The sequence below is a fragment of the Lepus europaeus genome, chromosome 10, assembly GCF_033115175.1.
Source record: "Lepus europaeus isolate LE1 chromosome 10, mLepTim1.pri, whole genome shotgun sequence".
Lineage (NCBI taxonomy): Eukaryota > Metazoa > Chordata > Mammalia > Lagomorpha > Leporidae > Lepus > Lepus europaeus.
In genome coordinates, this window is record NC_084836.1 from 82,817,320 (window position 1) to 82,836,661 (window position 19,342).

The following is a 19,342-nucleotide window of genomic DNA, read 5'->3' on the forward strand; positions in this document are numbered from 1 at the left end:
ATGGCTGCAACAGTCAGAGCGGGGCCAGGCTGAACCAAGAGTGTCAAACTCCATCCAGGTCCCTCACGTGGGTGGCCACGGCCCAAGCATGTGGGCCATCTTCTGCTGCTTTCCCAGGTGCATTAGCAGGGAGCTGGATTGGAAGTGGAGCAGTAGAAGTCAAACCCCATCTCTGATACAGGATGCAGGCGTCTTAGGAATTGAATTAACCCCATCCCCACACATTTTGAATAGGAATGGCCAGGGTTGACTGTGCTCTATTTCATTAGTCCCTCACAACCTCTCAGATGACCTTTGCCTTGTGTAGACGTGACCTTGAGAAGCTCAGAGTTCCCAGTGAGCCAGAAGTGGTCTTCTCGCTTTCCAAGGGAGGCGATGTACAGAGTGAGGACTGCACGTCCAGGAGGAGACCATGACCTGTGCTGGTGACAGGAAAGCCCTGGGTACCACTGGGCCTTCTTTTCTGCCCCTTGAGACAGCAGTAGTTGTGGGATGTGAGGAGTTGAGGTCCTGGATGGCCACTCGATTGGGTCATCAAACTCAACTCCGATGTCTGTCCTCTTTGGACTTCCAGGGACTCCTTTCGTCCTCTGGATGTATCCCAGCTCCAATGGGGTCCATGGTGGACCCCTGGGGGAACCCTGCCCTTTTCTGCTATCACTGTTTGCTCCATCAACTGCTCTCCCGGGCTAGGCCAGGCACCCTAAACCACACACAGTTCCCATCATCCCCTCTGGAATTGTCTGGGGGTTGGTGCCACTCCAAGATGTCCATTGTGTCCCAGCCTTGTCCGATGTCATTGACCCATAGGCCTGCCTGCCTACTTGACTGGCAGCCTTTTGGGGATGAGCTGTCTCAGTGACTATCTGCAGCTCTGAGCCCAGGGCTTGTGACCAGTCAGGCCCTGGTTAGCGTTAGCTGGGACAGATCGAGCCCCCAGCAGATGCGAGTGAACTAGAGGAGAAAGACGACTGGAAAGCCCTGGTCCACGGTCTGAGGCCTCCCATCAGTCTCCTTGTATCCTGCCACCTGCTCCCCGTGGCCTGCCAACACTTCCTGACTGTGCACCAGCCTTGGGCTAGGCTTGGGGCAGAGACGAGGGGCAGCAGGAATGTGAGTGAGCACTTGCTAACTGTCCTGAAGACACGGAGATGAGAATACCAGATGCACTCTGAAAAAGTGTGTGAGCACTAAAAACCCTCTGGAATGAGATGGAATGAGGAACACTCAGCCTTACAGAGCTGCAGGTTCTGCATTTGAGAATCCAACTAACCACCCATCAAAAGAATCAGGGAGAAAAAGTATATCTGTACCAAATGCATACAAAGTTGTGGGTTTTTTTCTAAGATTTATTGTATTTATTGAAAGACAGAGTTACGGGGAGGAGGGGAGACGGACAGAGGTCTTCCATCTGCTGATTCACTCCCCAAATGGCTGTAACAGCTGGGGGTGGGCCAGGCTGAGGCCAAGAGCCAGGAGCTTCATCTGGGTTTCCCATGTGAGTGGCAGGGGTCCAAGCACTTGGGCCATCTTCTACTGCTTTCCCAGGCGCATTATCAGGGAGCTGGATGGGAAATGGAGCAGCCGGGACTCGATCCGGCATCCATTTGGGATGCTGGTGCTGCAGGAGGCGGCTTAAGCTGCTACGCCACAACACGGGCCCCAGCATGCAAAGTTTTATCTTGTCATTACAAGTGTACAGTCTTTCAACTACTTGCATCTCATTAACATTGTATTGGGTTTTGTAAGTAATCTGGAGATGATGTAAAGTACACGGGAAGTTTTTTTTTTTTTTTAAAGATTTATTTACTTATTTGAGAGGCAGAGTTACAGACACACAGAGAGAGACAGACAGAAAGGTCTTCCATTCTCAGGCTCACTCCCCAAATGGCAACAACAGCCGAAGCTGAGCCTATCTGAAGTCAGGAGCCAGGAGCTTCACCCGGGTCTCCCACACGGGTGCAGGGGCCCAAGCACTTGGGCCGTCTTCCACTGCTTTCCCACGCCATGAGCAGAGAGCTGGATGGGAAGTGAAACAGCCAGAACATGAACTGGCGCCCATATGGGATGCTGGTGCCACAGGCATAGGCTTAACCTACTATGCCACAGTGCCAGCCTCTGTGGGAGGATTTGTGTAGACTTTATGCACATTATATCCTGTTTTATATTAGGGACTTGAGCATCCCTGTGAAATTCGGCATCCTTGGGGAGAGGGGAGTGATCCTTGACCCAGTCCTCCACGGTTACCATGGGGGAACTGTATGGAACTCTGGGAGGGTTAGCGTTCTGGCCTCTCTTCAGTGTGGTGCACAGCAACACCTGGGCACTGGTTATAAATGTAGCACCTCGGACCCCACCAGACCTCCTGAATCAGAGCGTGTATTTTAGCGAGACCTCCCCTGCAGAATGCAAGGGCTCCTGGAGCCTGGGAGGCGCTGGCCCACGGTGGACAGTGAGCAGCCTGGGCATGGGCTGCAGTGTGCAGGGAAGGCTGCCTCGGGGAGGGAGCAAAAGAGCAGGGTCATGGGGCTCGGGTTGGGCTAGACTCTCGGGAGGTGCTGGGACCCCGGTGCTTCTCCACGTGGCCTGTGGCTCTGGCTGTCTTAGACTTCCTCACAGCATGGTGGCCCCCGGACTTCTTACACAGCAGCCGCTGATTATAAGAGGGAGGAAGTGGAAGCCACCTGGAACTGGCACAGCATGGCTGCACCCCATTGGTCCACGCGGCTGTAGCTCAGATGCAAGGGGAGGAGAATTAGTCTCCATCTCTTGATGGGTGGAGAGGCGTGCAGGTACCGGGGGAAGGAATGGACTGGGCTCTCTTTTGGGAACATCTACAGAAGGCTGCAGGAGCTCACGAGGACCTCATGACGACCCAGACTCCTTCTTTCTGCCCCTCCATCCTCAACCCTTGCTTCCTGCCACCTCCTGGTCTAAGGTGGCTTTTGGGGCTCTAGCCAGTAGGAACTAGAGGCAGGCAGCCTCATGGCCATGCTCCTTGTAAAGCTGCTCAGTAAGGCAGCGTCCAGGCTAGAAGTCAGAGGTCTGTTCTCAAGAAGGGAGAATGCATATGGTGGCACCTGCCAGTCATTCTTTCCCCTTCCCCAAAGGCAAAACCTGCTTTGGGATTTTAAGGGAGCAGAAACCACAGTCAGGCCAAAGGTGGAGAACACGGGGAGGTGGACCCCTGAGGAAGCCCCCCTGGGACGTGCGCACCTGCTTGGCGCCCCTCACAGCCTCTCTGCTCCCAGTTCACCACAGGCACGTGCGATGACTCGGTGGTCCACAGCTGTGACTTGTGCGGCAAGAGCTTCCGCCTGCAGCGCATGCTCAACCGCCACCTCAAGTGCCACAACCAGGTGAAGCGGCACCTGTGCACCTTCTGCGGCAAGGGCTTCAATGACACCTTCGACCTGAAGCGGCACGTGCGCACACACACAGGTGAGGCAGACAGGCACCAAATGGGGAACGTGGAGCTGAGTCGTTTCTCTGGACAGATCATGGGCTGGGGCACTTGGGCTGAGCTGTGTCAGCTGGGGCCAGGCAAGGCGCCTCTCCTAGCCTCGGTTGGCCCCGGTTAAAATGGGGATAATGGAGTAAGTGCTGGTGATGTGCAAAGTCAATCACTGGAGGATTAGAACGTGTGACACAAGTGCTGGGGTGGGGGTGGGGGTGGGATGGGCAGGTTGCAGCGCTGCCTTCGTCTCCTGGCTGCTGGAGTGTGGCCCCAGTGCCCGGAGCTCACGTTCCTTCCTGGGAAGTAAGCCTGCTCAGTAACCTCATGTTTCTAGGGAAGGCAATGCACCCCAGGCCCCCAGAGCTCCCCTGGCCTTCTCCTTGAACCTGCAGGCTACCATCTTCCTCCTCTCCCGCCTTCCTCAGTTTGCCCCAGGCAGCTCTGTGTCCCTGTCCCAGGCAGCTCTGGGGGTGCCCTTCTGGCCTCTCCCAACCCATGATTGCATCCGCAGCCTCATCAGTTTGGTCTCGGAAACTTTCAGTGTCCAGGGGTGTACCCCTCTGCGGAGTGGTCCCTTGGGGAGCATCCTAAGGGTGCCATTTCCTGCCCAAATCCCCAGCTCTGTGCAGAACAAAATCCTGGGTCCCATCTTCAAATCCGCACTGCACCCCTCCAATCATTCCAGCCCGTCTTAACCCTTTCAGTGCCAGTCTTCCTCGAGGCAGCCTCGTAGAATTTTGGGGAGCCCCTCACAACCCCTACAGCCCTTTCAGGGGGTTTCCCTGGTATTTGGGTGGGAAACAGCTCCCTCCTCATCACCCCCAACCCTTGGCCCTTTTTAGACCCTCGGGATTTCTCTGTCTTTTCTTTTCTTTTCTTTTTTTAAGATTTATCTATTTATTTGAAAGAGAGAGAGAGAGAGAAAGAGGTCTTTCATCCACTGGTTCACTCCCCAATTGGCTGCAAAGGCCAGAGCTGCGCCGATCCGAAGCCAGGAGCCAGGTTCTTCTGGGTCTCCCATGAGGGTGCAGGGGCCCAAGGACTTGGACTATTCTCCACTGCTATCCCAGACCATAGCAGAGAGCCAGATTGGAAGTGGAGCAGCTGGGACTAGAACTGGCGCCCATATGGGATGCCAGCGCTTCAGGGCGTTAACCCACTGTGCCATAGCGCCAGCCCCCTTCACTGTCTTTTCTGGTTCTTATCCTGCTCCCTTATTCTTAGAGCCCCTGCTGCTAGCTGCCCCTGACCTGGGAGGACTGTCCCTCACCTTACAGAGTGGACACGTGTGCTGCAAGGTGGCTGTGCTTTCCATTTAAATGTAGCACACATCCAGGAAAGGGCACATGTCATTAAGTGCCACCATCAAGGAATTTTGGAATTTTTACAAAGCAAACCCAGGCAGCTCACATGCACACCAAGAATCAGGGCATTCCCAGCCTGCAGAGGTCACTATTTCCTACTCCCCACGGGGAACCACTGTCCTGACCTCTTAGAGCACAAATTAGTGTTGGCTGTTTTTGAACTTGATAGAAATGGAGTGCTATGGTATGTCCTCTACTGGATCTCACCAAGACTTCTCTTTTCCTTTAAGTTTTATTTATTTATTCTGTTTGAAAGACTAGAGACAGATGGAGAGAAGATGGGTTCTCTCCCCAATGCCTGCAACAGCCGGGAGCCAGGAACTCTGTCTGCGCCTCCCCCATGGGTGGTGGGAACCCAAGTAGTGGAGCCATCATCTGCTGCCTGCCGTGGTGTGCCTTAGCAGGGAGCTGTGTCAGAAGCAGAGCAGGACCTGATCCCAGGCAGTCTGATATGGGATATGGGCGTCCCAAGCAGCAGCTTAGCCCACTGCACCACAGTGCCCACCCAAAGGCTGCTCTTTTGAATCTTTGTACTGGTTGACCAGTAGAAGTTTAATCTCTGGGAGGCCAGGCTGACCATTAGCTTGGGGTAGGAAGGATGCTTAGGGAGTGGTGGTAATGGGGTATCCCCAGGGCAGTAGATGGTCCCATAGGTGGTAGTAGGGGTCTGGTAGGGTAGTGGGGTATCTTTCAGCTTGTGCAGGGATCCCAGGCTGTTGATACTGATAGACCTACAGACAACTGACCCTAGGCGTGGGGGTAACCAGGGGCCACTCAGTAAGTCATTTGTCTTTGGTTGCCTTGTGAGGTTTTCTCTGCTCTAGCTATGTCTGGGGATACACTTGAGGCAATGGCCTGGCTGGGTGGATGCTGGGATCATGACTCTGACCTTGGCCTCAAGGACACTGTGAAGGGAGATCAGAGGCTTAGCTGCCAGGTTTGCCTCCTCCACACTGACCTGATGCCCCATTGACCACTAGGGCCTCCTGATCCTTGGAAGAGTTTGCAAGTTAACTCAGTCACTTGATCATAGCGACTGAGTTAGTTGCCTGCAAGACTTTGATTAGTTTTTTGTCTTAAATTTTTTTTTTCTTTTTTAAAGGTTTATTTATTTATTTGAAAGGCAGAGTAATAACTGAGAGAGAAAGAATGAGAGAGAGGTCTTCCATCTGCTGGTTCACTCCAAAATGGCCTTAATGGCCCAAGCTGGGTCAGTCTTAAAGCCAGGAGCCAGGAGCTTCTTCCTGGTCTCCCATACGAATGCAGGGGCCCAAGCACTTGGATCATCTTCCTCTGCTTTCCCAGGCCATTAGCAGAGAGTTGAATCAGAAGTGGAGTAGCTGGGACTCGAACTGGTGCCCCTATGGGATGCCAGCACTGCAGGCGTGTCAAATCCTGTTTTATGTTAAGGACTCGAGCATCCCTGCAGAGTTTGGCATCCTCAGTGGGGAGATCCTAGAACCAATCCTAAATGGGTACCGAGGGAGAACTGTACCAAACTGTGAGGAGGCTGGCGCTCTGGCCTCACTTCTCCAGCATGGTGCACGGCACCTCCTGGGCACCACAGTGCCAGCCCCATAATTTTGATTCATAAAGTGATTAATAGATCAAATTATGGAAACGTCTTGGGCATATTTTCCATGCCCTGACTTATTTTCTGGTGGAAATGTGCCAGAAGGAAGAGACCAGGGCTTACAGACAATTAGCAGGTGGCAAACAGCAGGTGCTGGGAGCTAGAGGAACTGGCCAGTGCCGTCATCTCCTGAGCTTTGAACAAACAGGGACAAAGAGCAGAAATCAGGGGTTCTCAGACCTTTAGTTCACGGAACCAGCATCAACCAAAAGACCTCAGCAGAGTATGATGGGAACTTGGTGTTTTGCCTTTGAGGAGCTGAGTAGGTTGCAGGTTTGCTGTTGGCTCTTCTAAGTTGGTGTGGTAGTTATGTCAAAAACAACAATCTAGACACTTACTTTAACTCTAACAGAGCACATAGCAGTGGTGGGGTGTGAGTGCTTTCGGTCCAATTGGAACAGGCCTTGGCCAGTGTTAGAGACCCACCTGGGATGGCAGTGCCCTGCTCGGAGGATTGTAGCTGCAGTACTGAGGACAGTGGCACAGACGGCAGGCTTAATCTGCCTCCCTGTCATATCTCTTCCTACCCCTGTGTCTACTGAAGAGACAAGGTCTCTAAGCACAAGGAAACCAGAACCTGAAACTGTCTTCCATCAGCACCCAAATGGATGAAAGGAAAACATTGGGATTTCTTCCTTTGGACATAACTTCATCAAAACAGAATAAATCAGAGCTCTCTGTGTGTGTGTGTGTGTGTGTGAGAGAGAGAGAGAGAGAGAGAGAGAGAAAGAGGTGGTCTGTTGATGTTCTATTGAAGATTGGAAGAGAGGAATCAACCAGTGCACACACACACACACAAATCCTAACATTTTGTGAGCACTCATCAGCAAACAAGTGGCTGTTTTCAGTCCAAGTTGATTGAGGGCTCCTAGGAGAAACCCATAAGGGAGTGAGGGAAGCCAGCAGAGGAGTGGTCTCTGGGCCTCATCCTGGGACACTTGGGAGTGTGACCGGCACCCAGAGTTGTCCTGTGGACTTCCAGGCCAATGGGGTCCTTTCCCTGCCCGTTTGAGCCAGACACTGGCTGAGGGCCATGGCTTCCCTGGGCTAGGACAGGCCTGCTCACCTGGGCATGCCGGAAGTCAGGCTTGGTGCCCATTTGTTGAAGGAGACAGCTAGGAGCCGTTGGCTGGCAGCACGTTTGACGACGAGGGACCGGGGTGTGTGTGTGTGGGTGTGTGTGTGGGTGTGTGGTCTGGGTGGGAAACCAGCGGCATCCACGACACTCATTATGGAGGGTGTTGCCCTGTCTCAGTGGGCAGGACACTGAGGTCAGAACCATGGCTGTTGGGTTCAGTTCACAGCTTCGCAGCTCGTGGAAACATCATGAGCCCGTTTATAGACTGTGCTTTGGGGTTTATTTCTGTATGTTGGGTTAAACCAGCTGGGATGCTTCCTAAGAACGGCTGTGTGTTATGGAGATGGGTTGGGGGTAGTGGCAGCGGCAGCTTTGGCAGGGATATCGGAATTATAGTAACCCCTTGCTTGCCTGCACTGGACCTTGCAGTGAGCGTCCCCACACCTCGACACCGGCTCTCCGAGGTGTGGGCTGCAGGCCGGGAGCTCACCTCCAGGGAGCCTGACTCTGGGCTTGCTCATTCTGTGAGTACTGCATTTCCGGAAGTGCCTCTTTCATTCATAAAATGACTGCTTACTCTGTAAACTGTGGAAAAAGCTATGGAGAAGAACGTGTAAGCCATGGGGAGGGGGGGCCGGGTTCGCAGGCAGTGTGGCCCGAGGAGATAGGAAACTCAGTGGAGGGGGAAGCCCTGTCCTGTTCCCAGGTCACTGGGGTGTGGCGGGTCACTGTGGTGCTGGCCCCTCCCCCTTGCCTTATCTACCATCAAGGCTGCATGGAGAGGGATGAGAAGGCAAACAAATCCCATCTAGATTAAAAAAAGAAGCGACAATGGTGTCTTTGTTTGAGCCGTAGGGGAAGGATGACTGGATTGGGAAAAATGCAGGTTGTGAGAAGTTTGGAGTGGAGCAGATGCAGCCTAGAGAAAGAAGTGACCCCTGCGTGGTAGAGTGCTGTCTTGCGAAATTGCCCTGGCCAGTTATCAAGCTGTCTCTCCCCTGCTGGTTTATGTTTTATTTTTGAAATGAAGGCAGAGTGACAAAGAGAGAGAGAGAGAATTTTGCACCCACCTATTCACTCCCCAATTGACCACAAAGCCAAGGGCTGGGCCAGGGACCCAAATACTTGGGTTGTCTTCTGCCGCCTTCCCAGGAGCATTAGCAGGGAGCTGGCTTGGAAGCAGAGCAGCCAGGACTCAAAACAGCGCCCCCAGTATGGATGACTGCTGCACCACAAGCTAAAAAAAAAAAAAAATGTGCATATGGGGGGAAATGGTAGAGGGGGGAAAAAAACAAACTAGCTCTCCATCCACCTGCCAAGCCCCAACTCCACTCCTGAAAGTGAACTACCACTTAGGTTTTTTTCTAGAAATTTTTAGTGCACTTAACTCTTTTGGTGTCCTATGTCTCTTAGAGCTTGTAACAGCTGTCAGAGTATTTCTTTACAAAATCATGACACCGTGTCCAACATGAAGGCGCCATCCTTTTCCTGATCCCAAGTGATGACACTAGTTTGCATTTTCAGGGCTTCTGTCTCTTTTTTTTTAATGTCGAACAATACTGCCATGGATATTCTAGTATTGCCAGGAGCTCCGGTGACCTCCACATATCCTCTGCATACCTGTAGAACGATTTCCCAAAGGTGGAATTGCTAGAACAAACACAGGAACAATGTGAATTTTTTTTAATGGGTGTCACTAAACTACATTTCCAGCAAGTTGCTGGAAATGTCCATTCCCTCGAGGAGGCCCTGTAAAAACTGCCCTCCGAAATTCACGTTCAGATAAAGCCCAATAAAGGAGCCTTGAATTAAGGCAAGGGAAGCAGGCAGAAAGTTCCAATGATAAAGAATTGGAAGCTATGTGATAAGCAGCTCGATTTGGTATTTAGGAAAAGAGCATTTGAAAAGGAGAAATCTGGGGCCGGCACTGTGGTGTGGGAGGTTAAGCATCCACCTGTGGCACCGGCATTCCAAATACGCGCCGGTTCAAGTCCCAGCTGCTCCTCTTCTGATCCGGCTCTCTGCTGTGGCCTGGGAAAGCAGTAGAAGATGGCCCAAGTCCTTGGGCCCCTGTACCTGCGTGGGAGACCCGGAAGAAGCTCCTGGCTTCAGATCGATCCAGCTCTGGCTGTTGCTGTCATTCATGGAGTGAAACAGCGGATGGAAGACTTTTCTCTCTGTAACTCTGCCTCTCAATTATATAAATCAATGTTGAAAAAGAAGAGAAGAGAAGAGAAAAGAAGAAATCTTTTCTAATAACTGAACAAGCAATGTTATTTGGGCCAGGGAACACAGGTGTGTGGTGCAGCAGCCAAAAGGGCAGGCACTGGAGCAGGAAGTCCCGCCTCTTCAACCTGCACTCAGTGACCACATTTTAAAGCATTATCTTTTTTATACTTACAAACGTGCATGCAGATACAAAAGCATACATACGGGGACGATTTAAAGACAAATATGGGGCGGCTGCTGTTGTATCAGAGCACCAAGTCGAGTCTCTGCTGCTCCGCTTCCTATCCAGCTCTCTGCTAATGCACCTGGGAAGGCAGCAGAAGATGGTCCAAGTGCTTGGGCCCCTGCCATCCACGTGGGAGAGCTGGATGGAGCTCCTGGCTCCTAGCTTTGGCTGTTGCATTTGGGAGATGGACTAGCAGATGGAGGATCTCTCTCTCTCTTGCTCTCTTTCTCTCTCCTTCTGTTGCTCTGCCTTTAAATAAGTAAATAAATCTTTAAATGTTAAAAAAAAAATACAAATAAGAAATGCCCACCAGGTGGCTTTTGCATAGGGCATATTTACATTATGTTGAGCTGCATCTCATTGCTGGGTCCTTTTATTTTTTTTAATATTTATTTATTTAATTTGAAAAGCAGAGTTACAGAGAGAGAGAGAGGTCTTCCATCCAATGGTCTCCCCCATCACCCCTCCCAATGGCTGTAACAACTGGAGCTGGGCTGATCTGAAGCCAGGAACTTCTTCCTGGTCTCCCACATGCAGGGGCTCAAGCACTTGGGCCATTCTCTGCTGCTTTCCCAGGTAGGTTAGCAGGGAGCTGGATCAGAAGTGGAGCAGCCGGGTCTTGAACCAACACTCATATGGAATACCAGCGTTGCAGGTGAAGGCTTTACCCTCAGTGCCACAGCACCGGCCCCTGCTGGGTCCTTTGGAGGTGAAGTCTTGGTTAATCCTCACTGCAGCCCTATGAGGGAGGCTGGAGATAATCCCCATTTCCCAGATGGGGATACTGGGGAGGAACTGAGCAATCTGACCATGGACTCAGTTAATGAGTAGCCGATTGCAGTGTCTGGCTTTTCCGTGGCCTTGGACTCCAGTGCTTAAGTCATTGTCAGTAGGTTAATGACGTCTGGCGTGTAGGTTGCAATTTTCAGCTCCCACATCGCACTGTAGACAGGGACAAGATTGGCCTTTGCTCTGAGCACTAAATTGATTGAAGCCCAAATGTTGGGGTGCGGCCGGAGTGAGGGGTGAGTGCAGAGGGGAAGCAGAAATCAGAAATGCCCTGACCGCCCCTTTCCGTGGCTGTGCCTGCAAGTCCTCCAGCTGGGTGGGGTTCTACTTCTCTCTGTAACTCTGTCTTTCCAGCCAGGCAGGAACCCCAGCCACCCCCGGGGAAAGCCTTGTAGCAGTCATGCCCACTCTCCATCATCCTCATGACGCAGGGCGCCGAAATCGCCTAGCCTTGGCTGTCTAGGCCTTGTTGGGTGCTGGCCCATGAGGGAGGGTGTGTTGAATACAGACAGGAAGGCGATGTGAGCTCATGCACACTGGGCGTAGCGCGGCACAGCCAACCTCTCCCCAGGGGCAGATCATTGATCACCTGGTGGGGGGAGGGGGGGTTGCTCCGGGAACAGGTTGGGAGCACCCGTTTGCCACATTCAGGTCAGAGGCTGGTGTCCACATGCTGACTTCCACCTAAACTAGCAGGTGGTTTCCAACAACTTGAATGGAGCAACTGGTGGTCTCTGGGTGCATTTCTGTTTGGATGAACCCTCGGCTTCAAATCGGTTTTGCTGTCTGGGATGGTGGGAGCCACCTACCGGCTGCCATATCAGCCCCCAAGGACCCAGTGAAACACAAGGGCCTAAGCACTTGAGCCATCTTCCGCTGCCTTCCCAGGCACATGAGCGGGGAGCTGGATCGGAAGTGGAGCAGCCAGGACTTAACCTGCTGTGCACCGACACGGAGGATTCTGAAGGAGTTCCTTTGGCTCTGGCACTTGTTCTAGGCTGAGTGGAATGTCCGTAGGCCTGCATTGTGCTTGGTTAGGCTGTGGCAGCATGTCTCCAAGACTGTGATCCTACACAGTTTTACTCCAGTGAGTGTTGTGGGATATTGTGTCTGTCTCTGGACGTGGACTAGAAGGAGAATGAAAAAGATTTGATTTATTGAGGTGGTGGGATGAGGGCGGGAGAGGGTTTTTCCTTCTCTATTTTTGACTTTTGTAATCTGTGCAGTTAAACAGGAAACTCATGCGCACTAGTGGCCATCTTGGAATGGGGCCTTTAACCTTGAAGAGCCGTGGGGCATGGCCGCCCTGAGATAGCTAAGGGGCTGTCCCGGAGGCTGAACTTACACAGCGGTGGCCTCTGGCACTCAGGGGCTGGTCCTGACAGCAGCACGCTCAGCGTCACTTGAGAACTTAGAACTAGAAGTTCCCAGCTCCACCCCAGAAGTCGGAGCACCAGGGCTGGCGCCCAGGGGCCTGTGTTTTGCAAGCCTTGCCGCTGATTCATGCTCAAGCCTGAGAACCTCCGTTCTCACATCTGCATTCAGTAGGCGGCCTGGGCTTCTGCACTCCAGCGTGCTCCAGGCGTGGTGGTCGCCGCTGGTCACGAACCACACACAAGTCAACCCACTGTACGAAACACCGTAATGGGACCTGAGCTGTGGTTCCTCAGCCTCCACGGCTCTTTTACAAATTATGTATTTGTTTAATATGAAAGGCAGAGAGACAGAGAGCTCCCATCTGCTTTCATTCCTCAAATGTACACCACAGCCAAGGCTGGGCCAGGCTGGAGCTAGGAGCCCAGAACTCAATCTGGGTCTCCCAGACGGGTGGCAGGGACCCATGTACTAGAGGCGTCGCCTGCCGGCTCCCAGGGTGCGCCTTGGTCAGAAGCTGGAATGGAGAGTGGAGCTCGGAACTGGTATGAGATGCGGGATTCCTTTTTTTTTTTGACAGGCAGAGTGGATAGTGAGAGAGACAGAGAGAAAGGTCTTCCTTTTCCGTTGACTCACCCCCCAATGGCCGCTGCGGCCGGCGCACCGCACTGATCCGAAACCAGGAGCCAGGTGCTTCTCCTGGTCTCCCATGCGGGTGCAGGACCCAAGGACTTGGGCCATCCGCCACTGCACTCCTGGGCCACAGCAGAGAGCTGGACTGGAAGAGGAGCAACCAGGACTAGAACCCGGGGTTCCAGCGCCGCAGGCGGAGAATTAGACTAGTGAGCCGTGGCGCCAGCCGAGATGCGGGATTCCTAAGCAGTGGCTCCACTGCTGCACCAAATGCCGCCTCGCCAAGGCCTTTAAAGTAAGGGATCTGGGTATGGCTGCACAGCAGAACACCAGAGTGCTGTTACAAGGAAGGAAATTGAACTGTAAGCACCAACAAGGAAAATTCCCCAGAAGTACCCTGAAGGACAAAAGGAAACTGAAAATCTCTTTTGATAAATTTGCTTCCATTAGAGCTAGGGATCGTAGAATCATGATAAATTCTGGCTTGGGTATTAATAAAATATTTGTTCATTTTAAGATGTGAGTTTAATACACTAGCTTTTTTTTTTTTTTTTAATTTTAAGATTTATTTATTTATTTGAAAGGCAGAGCTATAGAGAGGCAGAGACAGAGAGAGGTCTTCCATCCGCTGGTCCACTCCCCAGATGGCCGCAACGGCCAGAGCTGAGCTTATCTGAAGCCAAGAGCCAGGAGCTTCTTCCGGGTCTCCCATGTGGGTACAGGGTACAGGGGCCCAAACATTTGGGCCATCCTCTACTGCTTTCCCAGGCCATAGCAGAGAGCTGATTAGAATAGGAGCAGCCAGGACCTGTGCCCATATGGGGTGCCGGCACTGCTGGTGGAGGTTTTACCTGCTACGCCACAGCGCCAGCCCCAATAAATACACTTTAAAATTAAATTCACAAGAACATCTACAGAGGATGCGCATCTTCCCTTCACTGCCAGCCCCAGTGTGGCTTGACATGGCAGTCAGGGCCTATCTTCATGTGAATTTTTTTTTTCATGTGAAATTTTGATAACTTGTTCATCATATATTTTTAGTATTAATTTTTATTTTAAAAATACTAAGTATTGTTGAAGCTCATTAGTGACTCTTTTGTTCCCTAAGTGCCTTGCTCAGCTCACCCTAATGCCAGCCCTAGCATGGTCTAAAGAACAAGGGTCGGAGTTTGTAATCCCACTGCCCAGGGAGCCACAGTAATATGAACATTACTACAGCTTGAGCAGCTCTAACATGAAATCCAAAATCTGAAATGTTGCAGAATTCGGAACTTTTTTGAGTGCCAACGTCACACCAAGTGGAAAATTCCACGGGATCTGCTGTCATGTAACAGGTAGCAGTCAAAATGCAGGTACACTGACAATACTGTCAAAAATCTCCTTTGGGCCATGTGTGGCTGAGCAAATATTCCAAAGTCCAGAAAAATCCAAAATCAGAAACACTTTTGGTTCCCAGCACTTTAGACTAGGGATGCTCGAGCTGCGCTGTGAACGCTGGCTGTGGTTTGAGATGACAAATAGCATGGGTAGGGATTCAGTGGCAGGCTGTAGGCTTACCCCAGAGTCAATCTCTTCAGGAAAAGCTTTGTGTTTTGTTTGTTTTTTATTATCTTATTTACTTAATTGAGAGGCAGTTAGAGAGAGAGAGAGGGAGAGACAAAGAGAAAGGTCTTCCATCTGCTGGTTCACTCCCCAAATGGCCACAGTGGCCAGAGCTGGGCCAATCCAGAGCCGGGAGCCAGGAGCTTCTTCTGGGTCTCCTACGTGGGTGCAGGGGCCCAAGCACTTGGACCATCTTCCACTGCTTTCCCAGGAGCATTAGCAGAGAGCTAGATCGGAAGAGGAGCAGCAGGCACTCAGACCAGCCCCCATATGGGATGCCGGCCTGCAGAGGGAGGCTTAACCTACTATAAGCTCCAGCGCCAGCCCCAGCTTCGTGTTTCTGTCTCAGGAAACTATCCACGCAGGGGCCCATGTCAATGTGCATTTCTTGAGAATATGAGAATGCTTCTTTGCTGCCCAGGGTAGCATCTCCTGGGGAAGGTTTTAAGCATCCTCCCGCTTGGGCCACACCCAGAGCAAGTGAATAGGTTTCTAAATCCGTTTGCCTGTAGATAATTTGTAGACAACATGAAGAAATCACAAGGAACCGCTGACAAGTTGAGACTAGGGGAAGAGAAAGATACGCGGGATAAAAGAGCAATCTTTTAGTTTTGTATTTTCTAGTTTAATGTTGTTTTGTTCACCTTAAGCCTGGGGATATATGACTTAGATTTAAAGAATGACTTGCTTTTTTAAAAACAGAGATGAGCATGCAGCTCCCTGGCTGCAGCCCGGATGCCTGGGATCCCTGCAGCGGGTGGAGGGATGTGAGGGGCTTTGGGATTCCTCTTGGAGGCCCTGCTGCCGTGAGGCTCAGACATGATCTGGTGGCCCCTGCCGTGGGCCCCCCTGCTCTATACCCGCCCCCCCAAGTGCGATCTTCACCTTTTCCCAGGATTCCAGGCTGTATTAAGTCAGACCTCCCAATGGGTGGTTCATCATTTGGTTTATTTCCTGTACTGTTTAGGACAGCGTTCTGCTCACAGCAGATGCTCCACACATGTGTCTGATGTGCTCAGCCGGAACCTTTTGACGCCTGCCCGCATGGTTGCCTCTGTCACAGGTCACCTTGGCCTCCTCCTTCGATGTGCAGCCCCTTGACAGGCTGTGGGCCTGAGGGGAAGCCTTAGCCGGCAGCTGGCTCTGAGCTGGCCGTGGTCTGAGGTCTCTGTCCTGCCACTAACATACATCCCTGACTCAGGCCCGGCCCGATCAGACTCACCTCAGTCAGGGACTCCCAAAAGCCAGCTCCAACACTAGACTGCCCAGGGCCATTTGCTGCAGGTGTGCCTTCTGGCTCCCTCCCTCCCGCTGGATCTGTCAGGAGAAATGAGGCTGTTCGTGAGCTTTGCATCTCTGCAGCTGAATACGCACCTGGCACCGCTACAAATGCGGGAAAGGGTTATTTAGGCTCAGGACTTTGGAGGGCCATGGTTCAAGACTGGGCAGCCCATTGGTGGGTGTGCGAGGAGGACAGAAGATGGTGGAGCAGGTGTAGAGGAATCACGTGGTGAGGCGGGAAGCAGAGAGGCAGGGTCTGGGCTGCCACCGCACACCCGCTCAAGCCTCCGCTGTTAATCTATAACCATTGGCATCAATCCATTAACCACTCACCTCAGACTTTTGGGCCCAGGCCTTTAACACACGGGCTTTGGGGAGGGCGGTTACCCAAACCACAACAGCGAGTTAGGATTTTTAAAGACCATCTAGGTGATGCTGAGGCTCTGGAAAGCACCTAAAACCCTGGGCGGGGTCATTTAGCCAGTGTGTTACATAAACTCACACTGCGTGTAACCGACCCCGGGAAGCGGAGCGACTGTGCCTTGACCGGGCTGAGTTCCTGGTGTATCCTGTGCACGTGAACTCTCGTGCAGAAGGCGAACCCCACTAATGCCAGCCTTCAGCCAGTGACAGATGGAGTGGTGGACAAAAGGCCCGGTCCCTTAAGGGCAGGGCAGCTTGGAGGTGTATCCTCCCTCGTCTCCCAGGTTGGCCCTTGGGAGGGGACCCTGTCTTGGTAACTCACCTGTAACTCATTTGTCTCACTTCTTCACATTTCCTCTCTCTGGATCTCTTTCTTGGAAAACTCAAACTAAATAACAATAAAGACCCAGCTGGCTTGGCCCACTATAAAATGAGAAACGTAAAGCAGTGGATGGGGCCGGCACTGGCATCCCCTATAGGTGCCAGTTCAAGTCCTAGCTGCTCCATGTCTGATGCAGCTCTCTGCTGTGGCCTGGGAGAGCAGTAGAAGATGGCCCAAGTCTTTGGGCCCCTGCACTTACATGGGAGACTCAGAGGAAGCTCCTTCGGATTGGCGCAGCTCCGGCCATTGCAGCCATTTGGGGAGTGAACCAGCAGATGGAAGACTCTCTCTCTCTCTCTTTCTCTCTCTTTCTGCCTCTCTGTAATTCTGCCTTTCAAATAAATAAATAATTTTTTTAAAGTAGCTAAGTGGGAAGAACAGAATTCCTGCTCAGGGGCAGGTGGAGTGTTTCTGTTGTGCCGTTTGCTCCCTCCCTTGCCACCAATCCTTGGTCACACCGATGCTTCCTAGCTGCTTCATCGGTGAGAGCCTCAACTCAGCCGTGACCAGCGGGTGACGTCTCTGTCCCTTGTCCTTGCAGGCATCCGTCCCTACAAATGCGACATCTGCAACAAGGCTTTCACCCAGCGCTGCTCCCTGGAGTCCCACCTGAAGAAGATCCACGGGGTGCAGCAGCAGTACGCCTACAAGCAGCGCCGCGACAAGCTCTACGTGTGTGAGGACTGTGGCTACACGGGGCCCACCCAGGAGGACCTGTACCTGCACGTGAACAGTGCCCACCCGGGCAGTGCATTCCTCAAAAAGACATCCAAAAAACTGGCGGCCCTTCTGCAGAGCAAGCTGACAGCCACACACCAGGAGAGCATCCATCTGAGCGAGGAGGAGGAGAGGAAGTGAGGAGGAAGGCGAGGGGAGCCAAGACTGTGGCACTGCTAGACTTTGGGTTCTGCGGGGCCCCGCCGCACTGGCTCTCTTCAGTGCCAGGCGTTCAGCTCACCTATCTATCCTCTGGGGGAGGAGAGCATCAGGATCCGTCCCAAGGCTGGGAGTTAGCATAGTGACACCAGGCCCCACGGCACAAGTTCTGTTGAACACAGCTGTGGGCAGCTGAGTCTGATGTCTGTATTCCTGCTGGCCGAGGCCACCACGCGGGATTTTTATTGTGTGTGGGTTTTTTTGTTTTTTGTTTTTTTTTTAAAGACTCTCACACATGGATGGAGAGGCATTCCTAGAGAGACGATTACTTTATGGTGCCTTGAAATAAAAGTGCTTCCACTTGATGTGCTACTCAAGCAAGGAAATGCATTTTATTATGCTGAGTTTACAGAAATTATTTTAATAAATGAAATGTTCTTGTGAAACTTCTCTTTAAGCACACACTGGTTGTTTATTAGCAATAGCTGTCTATTTGGGGTATTTGACCTCAGGGTATTTGGGGGGCGGTTGGGTATTTTGTATAAGGGAGGTGGGTTTGAGGAAGCAATTTTTTAAAAAAGATTTATTTATTTATTTGAAAGGCAGAGTTACAGAGACAGAGGGAGAGACAGATAGAGATTTTCCATCCGCTGGTTCACTCCCCAATTGGCCACAACAGCCACAGCTGGGCCAGTCCCAAGCCAGGAGCTCCATCCCAGTCTCCCACGTGTGTGAGGGGTCCAAACACCTGGGCCATCTTCCACTGCTTTCTCAGGTGCATTAGCAGGGAGCTGGATCAGAAGTGGAGCAGAGACTCAAACCAGTGCCATATGGGGATGCTGGCATTGCAGGTGGCAGCTTAACCCTGCAGCACCACAGCACTGGCCCTGAGGAAGCAAATCTTGGCTGTGGGTAGCAGAATATACAAGGACTTCAGAAAGCTCATAACAAATGGAAGTGAAAGATTCGTTGTGGTACGAATTGTCTGAAATCCATGCATACATGGGGCCTTCAAAAAGTTCATAGAAAATGTGTATTGTGAAAAAGCTGTGGGGCTGGTGTTGTGGTGTAGCAGATTAAGCCTTAGCCTGTGATGCCAGTCTGATCCAGCTCCCTGCTATGGCCTGGGAAAGCAGTAGAAGATGGTCCAAGTGCTTGGGCCCCTGCACCCACGTGGGAGACCTGGAAGAAGCTCCTGGCTCCTGGCTCCTGACTCCTGGTTTCTGTCTGGCCCAGCCCTGGCGCATGCAGCCATCTGGGGAGTGAACCAGTAAATGGAAGATTCTCTCTCTCTCTTTCTCTCTCTCTATAACTCTACCTTTCAAAGAATTAAAAAATAAGAAAAAAAAAAAGCTGCATGGGTTTCCCTGGTGGGAAGAAATAGCACTGAGCCGCAGGCTGGTGGGCAGAGGCAGAGCAGGGAGCTCGCAGCCCCGACCTCTTTGGTGACCCCCGGCTTCCTGCGAGCTGTCTGAGGCCAGGACTTGCTCAGGGCTCTGTGCCGGCTCTGGAGTTGGATTCCGGCACTGGGTGAGGCATGCGGCAAAGCCTGGAGCGGGAGGAGCTCTCGCCAGAGCACAGAGTGCACTTGCAGGAGCCACAGCCACAGCCCTCAGGAGTTTCCCTCGGGGCGGTGGCTGCTGAGTGCGGTGACCCTTGGCCAGGTCCCCTCCGCTCACCTGTGGGACCTGCCCCAGAGACAAGGAAGGGTAACAGGCAGCCCCACCCCAAGACAAGATAGGGCAAATAGGAGGCAGCGGCCATGGGACAGGGACGGGGACAGTGACGTGGTTTCCCTGGTTCTCGCATGGCTGGAGGGGCAGCAGGAAGGGCCCAGAATGCTTGGAGGCCGAGTGATGCTGCCCTGGTTGGGTCCGGGAGCTGATGCTGCGTGACTTGTACAGGACATACGGGCGGAGGGCCTCTCTCTGGCCCAGGGAGACAGTGCCAGTTCCCTTCCTTCCTCCGCCTGCCCTCGCGCCTCCAGCCTTCCCC

General features: G+C 52.4%; 1 protein-coding gene across 1 annotated transcript in view; it reads left to right on the forward strand.

The window, feature by feature from the left end:
- Positions 1-17,329, forward strand: part of OVOL2 (ovo like zinc finger 2) — a 30,292-nt gene extending 12,963 nt beyond the window's left edge. Inside the window, exons 3-4 of the mRNA XM_062202264.1 lie at positions 3,252-3,441; positions 17,013-17,329. Coding sequence (XP_062058248.1) covers positions 3,252-3,441; positions 17,013-17,329 — 507 coding nt within the window. The remainder of the gene's footprint in view (positions 1-3,251; positions 3,442-17,012) is intronic.
- Positions 17,330-19,342: the final 2,013 nt, after the last annotated feature.